Here is a 12,500-nt window from a genome sequence, read left to right as displayed (position 1 = left end):
GATCTGCAGAGCAGCCATGTGTTTGACCTGAGGACCAGTGAGAGGGTGTTCTACCTGGTGTCTGACAGCCAGGAGGACATGCAGCGCTGGGTCAGCGCTATCTGTGAGCTGTGTGGCTTCAACCCGACTGACGACGGTACCCACACACACACACTTAATCAAAGACATATACACATGTTCCAGCAAACACACACAAATGTACCGACACGTACACATGTACCAACACACACCCACACAGACACATTCACACAAAGACACACAATGAGAGTGTGTGTGTGTGTGTCAGGGCTGGCCTTGCTGCTCAGGCTGACTCACCACACACACTGAGCTGAGGAGGAGGAGAGAGCGCAGCCTTGAGAAGATGTTTGAAGTGTGTATGAGTGTGTGGGTGTGTGACTGTGACTCTGTACATGGTTGTGTGTGTGTGTGTGTGGGGGGGGTCAGATAGATGGAGATACAGAAACACACTCTGGAGGAGATCCTCACTCAGAAGATGACTTTAGTTCTTTTCATCTTGCAGAACGTTTAGTCTCCTCACCCATCTGCGTTTCCACAGTTACGACAGCGCACACTCCTGTCACCACGGCTACAGCAGCCCACACACCCGTCACCACGGCGACTGAGCCAGCCCCGCCCCCCTACCAGCCGGTGAGCGTGAGACACCTGGAGACCAGCAGCAGCACAGAGGATTACCTGTGGCTGTCCCACTGCCAGAGCAGGTACACACACACATTTACATTTAGTCATTTAGCAGACGCTCTTATCCAGAGCGACTTACAGTAAGTATAGGGACATTCCCCCGAGGCAAGTAGGGTGAAGTGCCTTGCCCAAAGACACAACGTCATTTGGCACGGCCGGGAATCGAACTGGCAACCTTCAGATTACGAGCCCGACCCCCTAACCGCTCAACCACCTGATTCCCCACACACACATGCACACACACACACGCACAAACACACACAAACTCTCTCTCACATGCTAAGTATTGCTTCTCTCTCCCAGGCCTCCTATTGGTTCCTCCCAGTCTACATCATCAGAGGACTGCAATGACAGCTTCCCTTCCCCAAGGCCCACCGCCTCGTCCTCCTCCTCCTCCTCCTCCCCCTCCTCCCTCGCCAACGGCCTCCCCCCTCACCCACACTCCGCCTCCGCCCCCTGGACCGTCGCCACGGACACCAGCCGCCTCAGCCAATCACAGGACTTCACTCCCGCCCCTGAGCCAATCAGGAGCAGTATCAGAGGTCACCCCTCCCCCCACCCCAGGAAGTACTCCCTGGAGATGCAGGTGCACCCTGGGTCCCTGTCGCTCTGCAGCCACGCCCTCCCTCCAGCAGGGGGCTCCAGCTGCAGCCCCACCTACCAGGTCCCACGGCCCTCTGCCACCCCCACCTCCCACAGCCCCGACCTGGGGGCCGGCCCCCTGCCCCCGCCACGCCCGCCCAAGCCCCTGGGCCCAGGAGAGGGATGTGTTCCCCGCTCCACCTCAGAGCCAGAGAGGAGCTATGGAGGAGGAGGAGGTAACATGGGAATCAAAACAATGCGCAGTAACACTATCAGCACTGTGGGCTGTACACACACAGGTGAGACTACAGTGTACACACACACACACCCCATACACACACACACACTCATCCCATACAGAGAGTTAAGACACTGATGCTGTCCATGCATAGACATGTTGGAGATTAAATTGATGCTAGATTTCTGATGTACGTGTGATTGTGTACGTGTGTGTATGTGTGTGTGTGTGTGTGTGTGTGTGTGTGTGCACAGCGCTCCAGGAGGGTTATCCAGCTCCCAGGTCGTTCTCTGAGAGAGCCAGCATGTTTGAGTTCAGTGAGAGTTTCAACAGCTATTTTGTAAGTCTGACCCTCATATCTATATCACTGTCTCTCTCTCGCTCTCTCTCTCTATATATATATATATAACTGTATCTCTCTGTATATATATATATATATATATTACTATATCTGTCTCTCTCGCTATCTGTTTATCTATCACTTGTGACAGGAGCTGTGAAAGTAGTTATATTCTCTCTCTCTATATCTCACTATCTCTCTCTCTCTCCCCTCCAGATGAACAAGGGCATGGTGCCGGTGGAGGGTGGGTACACGGATGAAGAGGCAGATGAAAACTACGTTCCCATGAGCGCCACAGGCGACCCCCCTCTGGCGCCCCCCCTCCAGGACCCAAACTATGTTGCCATGACGTCCGGCCCCCCTGAGCTGCCCTCCCTGGGGCGTCAGGTCCCCCCCCCCGCCCACCTGGGGTTTCGCACCTCCCCCCTCACCCCCCCTGCACGCAGACACACTACAGGGAGCCTGCGTGCAGGGGGGGTCCTGCCCCCTCCCATCCTTCGTAACCTCAAACCACAACGCAAAGGTGAGCAACCGACCATGTGTCTGGCCTGGCCTGCTGTCGTGTCATGTTGCCATAGTTACTCTGTGTTGGTGTGTTACCTTTACTCTGTGTCGGTGTCTTGTGTTGTCATGGTTACAACTCTGGCCTGATGTTGTGTTGTTGTGGTTACACCTTTACAATGTTGTGTTGCTGTGGTTACTCTGCGCCACTGTGTTGTGTTGCCATAGTTACTCTATGTTGCTGTGCTGATCAGGTGTGGTTACCTGTGTTCATGTTGACCAGGTGTTTTTTATGTCAACAGTGTTGCCCTGGTGACTTTGTGCTGTCGTGTTTTGTTGCCATAGTTACTCTCTGTTGGTGTGTTGTGTTACCGTGGTTACTATGTGTCGGTGTCTTGTGTTGTCATGGTTACAACTCTTGCCTGATTTTGTGTTGTTGCGGTTACTCTGTGTTACAATGTTATGTTTCTGTGGTTACTCTGCGCCACTGTGTTGTGTTGCCATAATTAATTAATATTAAATAATGTTGCTGTGTTGATCAGGTGTGGTTACCTGTGTTCATGTTGACCAGGTGTGGTTACCTGTGTTCATGTTGACCAGGTGTGCTTACCTGTATTCATGTTGACCAGGTGTGGTTACCTGTGTTTTTCCGGTACGACCCAAACCCCTGGGTCTGGAGAGAACAGACTCTCAGACCATAGGAGAGTTCTCACGGCAACGCAAGGGTAGGTAACCACGGCAACCAGACGAATGGGTAGGTGAGCGCGGAAACCAGGCATATGGAAGACATAAGGATTCATACGGATATCATAAAGGTGGCCTAGTGATGCATATAGTAGGTGACATAGTGCTTCATGCAGGTGACGTAGTGATGCATATAGGTGACATAGTGCTTCATGCAGGTGACGTAGTGATGCATATAGGTGACATAGTGCTTCATGCAGGTGACATAGTGATGCATATAGGTGGCATAGTGCTTCATGCAGGTGACATAGTGATGCATATAGGTGACATAGTGCTTCATGCAGGTGACATAGTGATGCATATAGGTGACATAGTGCTTCATGCAGGTGACGTAGTGATGTATATAGTGTTTCATGCAGGTGACGTAGTGATGCATATAGGTGTCATAGTGTTTCATGCAGGTGACGTAGTGATGCATATAGGTGACATAGTGCTTCATGCAGGTGACGTAGTGATGCATATAGGTGACATAGTGCTTCATGCAGGTGAAGTAGTGATGCATATAGGTGACATAGTGCTTCATGCAGAACTGTTGGACCTCATATACAGCTGGGTTACAGGAAATACAGCAGCACAGTCCCTCTCTCTCTCTCTCTCTCTCTCTCTCTCTCTCTGAAAGAGAGTGCGCACAAGAGTGCCTTTTCTGTTGCATTATTTACCTGCAGTTGAAGTCAGCATTGTTGCTGGACTAACTCAATGTAGACACACACACACACAGTATTCTGTTGGTTTCTTGATTGCTGCCTGGACATTCACCTACAGACACTAACTTAATCTGTCCCCCTCCCCCTCCCCCTCCCCCAGCCAGACCAGCTCCTCTGGACATTCGTCCTCTGCAGGAGTGGGAGGAGGTTCCTCCTCCAGTCCGCTCCCCTGTCACACGCACATTCACCCGAGAGTAAGTGTGTGTGTATATGAGGGTGTGTGTGTGACTGTGTATGTATGCAGGTGTGTGTGTGTGTTCCCTTGCGTGCAGATCAGAACTCCTCGGCCTCAGTGGGTCTGATCTGCACGCAAGGGAACACACACACACCTGCATACATACACACAACTTGATACACACACAAGGTCAGAATTGCTCCATCAGTAGAAACACTGGAGCTTTAATATTTAATAACTCCTACATTAGTGTGTGTGTGTGTGTGTGTGCAGTCCGTCCAGGTTTCCTGTCTCCTCAGGAAGACCCTCCTCCACTCAGAGCTCCGCCTCCAGTTCAGACTCTGATGACCCCGACGACAACTACGTCTCCATGACAACCTCTAGCCTCAACCTCAGTGGAGACGAGCCGGTGAGTCCCTCCTGCCCTCCTCCTCCTGCCCTCCTCCTCCTGGCCTTCTCCTCCTGCCCTCCTCCTCCTGCCCTCCTCCTCCTGCCCCTCTTCCCCAGTGCTTCTCTCCATGTCTAAACACCTCTGTCTGTGTGTGTGTGTGTCCATGCCTGTGTGTGTGTTTGTGTGTCCATGCCTGTGTGTGTGTGTGTCCAGTCCCTGAGGCTGATGGTGCACCATACCTCAGACGGAGGCAGCAGCCCCAGCAGGTCCAGAAGACACAAGCAGGTTGAGTACCTGGACCTGGACCTGTACCCCGGACACACACACCCTGCACCTCAGGTACTCACACACCCTGCACCTCAGGTACACACCCTGCACCTCAGGTACACACCCTGCACCTCAGGTACACACCCTGCACCTCAGGTACTCACCCTGCACCTCAGGTACACACCCTGCACCTCAGGTACACACCCTGCACCTCAGGTACTCACCCTGCACCTCAGGTACACACCCTGCACCTCAGGTACTCACCCTGCACCTCAGGTACACACCCTGCACCTCAGGTACACACCCTGCACCTCAGGTACACACCCTGCACCTCAGGTACACACCCTGCACCTCAGGTACTCACCCTGCACCTCAGGTACTCACCCTGCACCTCAGGTACTCACCCTGCACCTCAGGTACACACCCTGCACCTCAGGTACTCACCCTGCACCTCAGGTACACACCCTGCACCTCAGGTACTCAGCTGGTCTGTGTGTGTTCCTCACCCTGCCTTCTGTGTGTGTTCCAGAAGCGTAGCCCCGGGGGGAGTGACGAGCGTGCACGTGAGCGTGCTCGTGAGCGTGCACGTGAGCGGGTGGACTACGTGGTGGTGGACCCAGAACGCACCAGGGCTCTGAGGAGCACCAGGGAGGCCTGGCATGACGGGAGGCAGTCCAGCGAGAAATAACACACACACACTCACATCATACACACGCATCTACACACACATCTACACACTTACACACATCATACACACACTAATACACACTTTCACACACCGTACACACACTAAGACACTCACATTCAGAAAAGCCACACACACACATACAAGCTATCATTCAAATACACACACATTTACACAAAAACCATGACTTTCACTCAAACATGAACATGCACACACACACCCACACAAAAGTCACTAACTTTCAAACACACACCTATACACATATAAAAAATACTTTCAAAAGCACATGTATACACACACCCACACACATACTTTTATCAGTGTGATATCTCCATAATTTAGACACCAGCATGTGTTAAGTAATGTGATTATTACATCTGTGTGTGTGTAGCTACAGTAGGGTGGTGTGTGTGTGTGTGTGTGAGAGAGAGTGTGTGTGTGTGTGAGTGTGCAGCTACAGCAGATGAATGTGCATAGCTAAAGTAGATGTGTGCGTGTAGCTACAGTGAATGTGTGTGTGTGGATACAGTGAATGTGTGTGTGTGGATACAGTGAATGTGTGTGTGTGGATACAGTGAATGTGTGTGTGTGTGGATACAGTGAATGTGTGCGTGTGGATACACGTTTCTGAATGTATGTTAAATAGGCCTGTTGATCAAACTGGACTGCTGCAGTCACTGTTTACTCAATAAACACAATCAGTCAATCAATATGCCTCTTTATTGATCTCCAGGATTTCATATGTACAGTACTTACAGAAGAGGGGTGGGGCTTAAACCTCTGAACTTCCTGCAGAGACCCCGCCCCTTGTTCTCCGGCTCCTCCCCTCTGCTCTGCCCTGGAATGCAGAGCAACAGGAGGAGGAAGAAGAGGAAGAGGAAGAGTGATTTACAGGATGTTTCTCTTGTTCCTCCTCTGACCTCACCTGCCCCCTCAGGTAGAGCCCCAGCCCTCCCAAACAGACCCCCACCACCACCACCACCACAGCCAGCCAGCCTATCCCAGCAGAGGCCTCTATCTCTGGGCTGCCCTCCCCAGCAGGGTCCCTCTTCTCCTGGAGCTCCAGGCCTTCCAGGGACTCCTCGACCCGGCTGTGGCCCAGGAGAGGAGCTCTCCTCAGGGGCACGTATTGCAGGTTGGTGCCCTGGTCCTGGTTGTCCTCCAGGGCCGCTCTGCTCCCCCGCCCCCTGCTGATGGCCGAGTGCTGGTGCAGGCTCCGCTTGCTGATGCCGTGGTAACTGTTGCCATGGCTGCTGGAGTGGACAGTGTAGACAACGTGGATGTACCACTCCTGACCCTCCTAGAGAGAGAGGGGAGAGGGAGGGAGGGAGGTGGGGGAGGGGGAGGGAGGAGGGAGGGTTTTTCTTTCTCAAAAATATTGTTTTACACCTGTTTTACACTATTTGGGAAATATTGTATGTAATCTTTTTTTCAAAAATATTTTTTAAACCGGTATAAATACTTTTTCAGCCTTTTGAAACTTTTTGTTCACAAAGACAAGGAGAGGAGAGAGAGAGGAGGAGAGGGGAGAGAGGAGGAAAGGAGAGAGGAGAACAGGAGAACAGAGAAGCCTAAAACAGAGTAAAGCAGAGCAGAGTACAATAGAGTATAGTAGTCCTCATCAAGTACTCATCAATGATGCAAACCTTTTTGAAGTAAAGTAGGCTACTGATACCAGAAAAATCTACTTAAGTACAGTTACTTCCCATCTCTGGATAGATGGACCTATAGATGTATAGATGTATGTATAGGGGGTAGATGTATGGACCCGTGGAGGGATGAGGGAGAGACAGGAGAGTGAGACCTGGAAGAGAGGGTCTGAGGACAGGCTGAAGCCGTCAGCATCAGGCTGGGAAACCAGGGCCTCGGCTCCGGGAGTGTCCCCAGCGAGGAGGGCCTGGAAGCGGACGCCTCCAAACTCCAGGGCCTGGCTTTCTGGCTGGGCCTTGTCCTGGAGGGCAGACCAGACTTCAGCTGGTGGAACTCACAGCTCACACACACTCTCACACACAATCACACACTCTCACACACACTCTCACACACCTCACACACTCTCACACACACTCTCACACACAATCACACACTCTCACACACACTCTCACACAATATCACACACTCTCACACACACTCTCACACACAATCACACACTCTCACACACACTCTCACACACCTCACACACTCTCTCACACACAATCACACACTCTCACACACACTCACACACACTCTCACACACCTCACACACAATATCACACACTCTCACACACACTCTCACACACAATCACACACTCTCACACACACTCTCACACACCTCACACACTCTCTCACACACAATCACACACTCTCACACACACTCACACACACTCTCACACACCTCACACACAATATCACACACTTCTCACACACAATATCACACACCTCATATACAATCTCACACACTTCACACACACTTCCTTGTTTACACACCAGTAACTTTAGCCTGTAGAGCAGTGATGGGCTGTCGGCAAGGCAACCATACTCGTGGTTGCCGGGGCGATACTTGGGTACGTATCCGTGGGCGGGTGTGCAGAGGAACACCTGCCGGATGTGACACAGGAAGTGGTTCCCCAGGCGGTGGACGGGGTCAACCATGACCCGGCCGTAGATCACTGACCCTGGGGGGGGTTAGGAGTCAGGGAGGGATTCTCTGTGTGTGTGTTCATGGATGTGTGTGTGTGTGTTTATGGATGTGTGTGTGTCACCTTCAGTGAAGGCAGCATCAGAGTCCTCTCCGAAGCCCATGGACCCGTCAGACAGCCACAGCTCCCTCTTAGACAGCAGCACCAGCACCGTGTTCAGACTGACCTCCACAGGCCCTGGGTCACTCACCTGGGGGGTGGGCAGGGAGGAGGGGGCAGGGGAGAGGAGGGGTCAGGGGGTCAGGGGAGAGGAGGGGTCAGGGGTGAGGAGGGGTAAGGGGAGAGGAGGGGTCAGGGGTGAGGAGGGGTAAGGGGAGAGGAGGGGTCAGGGGTCAGAGGAGAGGAGGGTGTCTCACCTGCTGGAAGCGCACGTGGAGGCTGAAGGAGAGGGGGGGTCGGGGGTGGCAGGTGGGGGGGTCGCCAGCCCCCCTCTCTGGGACCAAACAGGGCAGCAGACGCACCGAGTAGGAGCCAGAGTAGTCACGCACCTACACACACACACACAGTACACACACACACAGTACACACACAGTACACACACACACACACACACAGTACACACACCCAGTGCATACATAAACATACAGTACCTCTCTATATGTATTGTATTGAGTGTGTGTGTGTGTGTGTGTGTGTGTGTGTGTGTGTGTGAGAGAGAGATCCTCACGGCCAGCTGAGAGGTGAAGCTCCATGTCTGTATGGAGTGTGTGGAGTCTGAGTCCAGCAGGGAGAGGGAGAGCAGGAGAGAGGGCCGCTCCTCACACAGCACCTCAGAGGAGCCCCTCACAGCTGGGGGGTTACACAGTCAGACCACACATCCTCACTAACAGGAAGTACCTGGAGACAGGAAGTACCTGGAAACAGGAAGTACCTGGGTGCGACAGGATAAAGTGTCCCCTGAAACGAGCCTGTGTTCTGAAGGTGACGACTAAACGGCCCTCACTGTTGATCCTCATACTGGTGGGGTAGAGAGAACCTGGACACACACACATACACACCACATACAAACACACACACACCATATACACCCATACACCACACACACACCATATACACACACATACTTACAAACAGAGGGGAGTGGGGTTAGAAGGTGATACAGTGTGTGTATGTGTGTGTGTGTGCATGGTGTATGTGTGTATGTTTGTATGGTGTGTGTGTATGGTGTGTGTGTGTGTGTGTGTATGGTGTGTGTGTGTATGGTGTATGTGTGTATGTGTGTATGGTGTGTGTGTGTGTGTATGGTGTGTGTGTGTGTGTATGGTGTGTGTGTGTATGTGTGTATGGTGTGTGTGTGTATGTATGTGTGTGTGTGTGTATGGTGTGTGTGTGTATGTGTGTATGGTGTGTGTATGTGTGTATGGTGTGTGTGTGTGTGGTGTGTGTGTGTACCCTGTAGCGGGGCGTCGGCGGGCGTGGCTATCCCGTCCCTCCAGAGGATGGAGGTTTCGTAGGTGAAGGTCAAACGCAGGTCAGACCTGAGGTCAAAGGTCACCCAGCCCCCAGGAGCTGAGGGGGCGGAGTGCAGGTAGGACACGTAGAGAGGCACGCGGAGCGTCACGTAGGACTGGACCCCCCCCAGCACCTGGGGACGTCACAGCGTTATGTTCTACATCTGGAATTACACATTTCTATTTTACATCTGCTGGGTAACACACTGGTTCATACAGAACATTGGTTCATAACTCCACCACATTGGTTCCTACCTCTACAACTTTGGTTCCTACCTGTCCGTCACTCTCTACGGTCCCCCCGCAGTCTGAAAGCAGCTCTCCGATGTTGTAGTGTCCCGTGAAGCTCCAGACGCAGGCCTCCAGGTCCAGACTCCGATAGAAGCCCAGAGACAAGCCTCCTCTCTGGGCCACGGGGCTCCGTAACAGAGGCCCCCCTCCAGAGCCGGGCTGCCCAGCCCAGGTGAGCCCCAGGCGGGTAGTGTTGGGCTGGAGGGTGGGTCCCTGGAGGTTGGAGCAGCGGTGATCCTGGAGGGAGGCGTGCTGGGTGAGGGTGAGGGAGAGGCTGGAGAGAGGCCGGGTGGAGACCAGGGGGATGAGACCTGGGGACGAGGGAGGAGAGGGGTGAGGAATGAGGACAGTGGGAGGAGAGGGGTGAGGAATGAGGACAGTGGGAGGAGAGGGGTGAGGAATGAGGACAGTGGGAGGAGAGGGGTGAGGAATGAGGACAGTGGGAGGAGAGGGGTGAGGAATGAGGACAGTGGGAGGAGAGGGGAGATGGGGGGGAGAGTGAGAGGGGGGAAGAAGGTGGGAGGTACCATCTACGTGCGCCATGGTAACAGTCAGCCTGAGGAGGTTGGGGTGGGCAGCGTCATCGGGGCCCGTGTAACGGAGCTTGGCTGAGTAAGGCTCCGCCCCCACCACCCCGGGGGAGGAGGGGGGGCACATACCTGGGGGGGGGGGCAGACCACACACATCACAACCACAGTAAGAACAGAAGGGAGTGTGTGTGTGTAACTGTGTGTGTGTGTGTCTCCATCTCACCCTCCGTGGTGCTGACCTCCACCAGGGGGCTGCAGACCTCCTGCCCTGCCCGCCCCTCGGAGCTCACAGCCCGGCCGCAGCACTGCACCCGCACCCCAGGCTGCAGGTAGAGCTGGTCCAGCAGCAGGCCCCGCCCCCCGGCCAGCGGCCCGGCCTCCAGCCCCCTCAGGGGGGCCCCCGGGGGGCCCACCAGCCAGCGGAACTCGGTCAGGCTGCTGTTGAGGCCCTCGGAGAGGCAGTGAGGGGAGGTGAGGGGGTGGGCCGGGTGGAGGCGGTCACACGCCTGGGGGGGAGGGGGGGTTAGGTGTGTAAAGATGTGTGTGTGTAGGAGTGTGCAAGTGTGTGTGTGTCAGCTGTGTGTGTGTAGGTGTGTGTGTAAGTATGTTCTGCAAGGCTACTCACAGTCACACACACTAAGGGGTACCCTGTGGGGGGGTTGGGGGGGGCGGGGTCGATGGGGGGGTCGTCGTAGACCATGAGGGAAACCACCATGGGGGGGGCGGGGAAGGTGACACCCCCCACCTCCCCTCCCCCGTCCTCGATGGACACCAGAGCCTTCGTCACCTGGGGGACATCAACACAGTCAGCTTAACAAGCTCAGTGTCTGTGTGACCTGTGTGTGTGTGTGTGTGTGTGTGTGTGTGTGTGTGTGTGAGAGAGACCTGTGTGTGGGCCACCATATTGAGGTCAGGGGTGAGGTGAAGGGTGAAGGTCTCCCTCGTTTCTCTCTCCTGGTCGAACAGAACCTGGACCTCCAGCACATGCTCAGACTGGCCGTCAGAGAACACCATCTCTACACACACACACACACACGGGTCAGATACACACACACACACACACACAGGTCAGATACACATACACATTTCATCATCATTACTCTCCTCTTCCTATTTTACCCTCCTCCCCCCTCCTCACCCTGAGAGAGGGGTGTATAGTCCTGTCCTGAGTGGGCGGAGCCATCTCTAGTGTGCACACGCACCACCGATACCCTGGAGAGGTCGCCAAGGCGACGCACGGCAACCCTCACCACGGCAACCTCATCGGGGGAAACCGGCTCTCTCACTGTGTACCTGGTCTCAGAGAAGCAGATCACCGACCCTGCACACACACACACACACACACATCCACACAACCACACAAGTAAACAACTTTTATTTGCATTTTGTTTTTGTCGCTTTGGTCAAAAGCTTCTACTGCATAAATAAAAGAAGTAAATGTAAATAAACACCTAAATAATCTCTACAAACTATGACCTCATACATGATCTACTCATCATGCATCTCTTACTGTCTTTCTCATCGGTGACATGGATGACCACATCCCGCTGCTGCCCCAGCAACAAGCTCACACGGGATTGGCCGCTGGGGATTCCAAGCACCAGACGAAACTCCTCCTCTTCCTCGTGCTCCGAGTCGTCCACCAGGACTACCACACACACCTGCTCTCTCTGACCTGCACACACACACACACCAGGGTCACTACCACACACACCTGCTCTCTCTGACCTGCACACACACACACACACACCAGGGTCACTACCACACACACCTGCTCTCTCTGACCTGCACACACACACACACCAGGGTCACTACCACACACACCTGCTCTCTCTCACCTGGCAGGAAGGTGATGCAGGAGGCTTCAGAGTCGGGCCTTTCCTCGTAGTCCATCATCACCTGGGCGGAGCTCTGACGCGTGTAACACCTGACCTCGGAGGCGTGGCTTAGATCGCCATGACGAGTCACCACGGCAACCACTCGCCCGTCCGCCTCGTCCACCGTCAGCTCCGCCTCCTTGAACTGCACCCTGGGTACTGGGAAGAGGAGAGGGAGTGTGTGTGTGTGGTGTATGGTGTGTATGGTGTGTGTGGTGTGTGTGTGAGACCTACAGTCTGACAGGCTGTCGTTGATTGTGACGGTGGTGAGGTGAGGTGTTCCCAGAGTAGCGTTACTGGGCATGCTCAGAACCAGCTGGAATGACTCCGCCCCCTCAAGCACGGGACTG

At 54.0% G+C, this 12,500-nt stretch overlaps 2 protein-coding genes across 2 annotated transcripts in view; one reads left to right on the top strand and one right to left on the bottom strand.

Moving 5' to 3' along the window:
• LOC136967459 (GRB2-associated-binding protein 1-like) overlaps positions 1–6,024 on the top strand; it is a 12,397-nt gene extending 6,373 nt beyond the window's left edge. Inside the window, exons 3-11 of the mRNA XM_067261246.1 lie at positions 1–136; positions 557–719; positions 1,003–1,580; positions 1,774–1,859; positions 2,076–2,382; positions 3,909–4,002; positions 4,257–4,392; positions 4,588–4,713; positions 5,171–6,024. The exon at positions 1–136 is cut by the window's left edge and continues 30 nt beyond it. Of these exons, the coding sequence (XP_067117347.1) occupies positions 1–136; positions 557–719; positions 1,003–1,580; positions 1,774–1,859; positions 2,076–2,382; positions 3,909–4,002; positions 4,257–4,392; positions 4,588–4,713; positions 5,171–5,329 (1,785 nt within the window). The 3' untranslated portion in view covers positions 5,330–6,024. The remainder of the gene's footprint in view (positions 137–556; positions 720–1,002; positions 1,581–1,773; positions 1,860–2,075; positions 2,383–3,908; positions 4,003–4,256; positions 4,393–4,587; positions 4,714–5,170) is intronic.
• Positions 6,025–6,098: 74 nt separating this feature from the next.
• Positions 6,099–12,500, bottom strand: part of LOC136967965 (FRAS1-related extracellular matrix protein 2-like) — a 17,654-nt gene continuing 11,252 nt past the window's right edge. Inside the window, 18 exon segments of the mRNA XM_067261965.1 lie at positions 6,099–6,164; positions 6,252–6,626; positions 7,131–7,277; positions 7,790–7,977; positions 8,065–8,191; positions 8,358–8,489; positions 8,669–8,790; positions 8,873–8,977; positions 9,394–9,586; positions 9,729–10,054; positions 10,271–10,402; positions 10,497–10,779; positions 10,899–11,060; positions 11,159–11,289; positions 11,412–11,594; positions 11,784–11,934; positions 12,098–12,309; positions 12,385–12,500. The exon segment at positions 12,385–12,500 is cut by the window's right edge and continues 116 nt beyond it. Of these exon segments, the coding sequence (XP_067118066.1) occupies positions 6,099–6,164; positions 6,252–6,626; positions 7,131–7,277; positions 7,790–7,977; positions 8,065–8,191; positions 8,358–8,489; positions 8,669–8,790; positions 8,873–8,977; positions 9,394–9,586; positions 9,729–10,054; positions 10,271–10,402; positions 10,497–10,779; positions 10,899–11,060; positions 11,159–11,289; positions 11,412–11,594; positions 11,784–11,934; positions 12,098–12,309; positions 12,385–12,500 (3,151 nt within the window).

This window comes from Osmerus mordax, chromosome 23 (assembly GCF_038355195.1).
Source record: "Osmerus mordax isolate fOsmMor3 chromosome 23, fOsmMor3.pri, whole genome shotgun sequence".
In the NCBI taxonomy this organism is placed as follows: Eukaryota; Metazoa; Chordata; class Actinopteri; order Osmeriformes; family Osmeridae; genus Osmerus; species Osmerus mordax.
The sequence above is the reverse complement of the archived record's forward strand: the minus strand, read 5'-3'. Positions and strand labels throughout refer to the sequence as shown.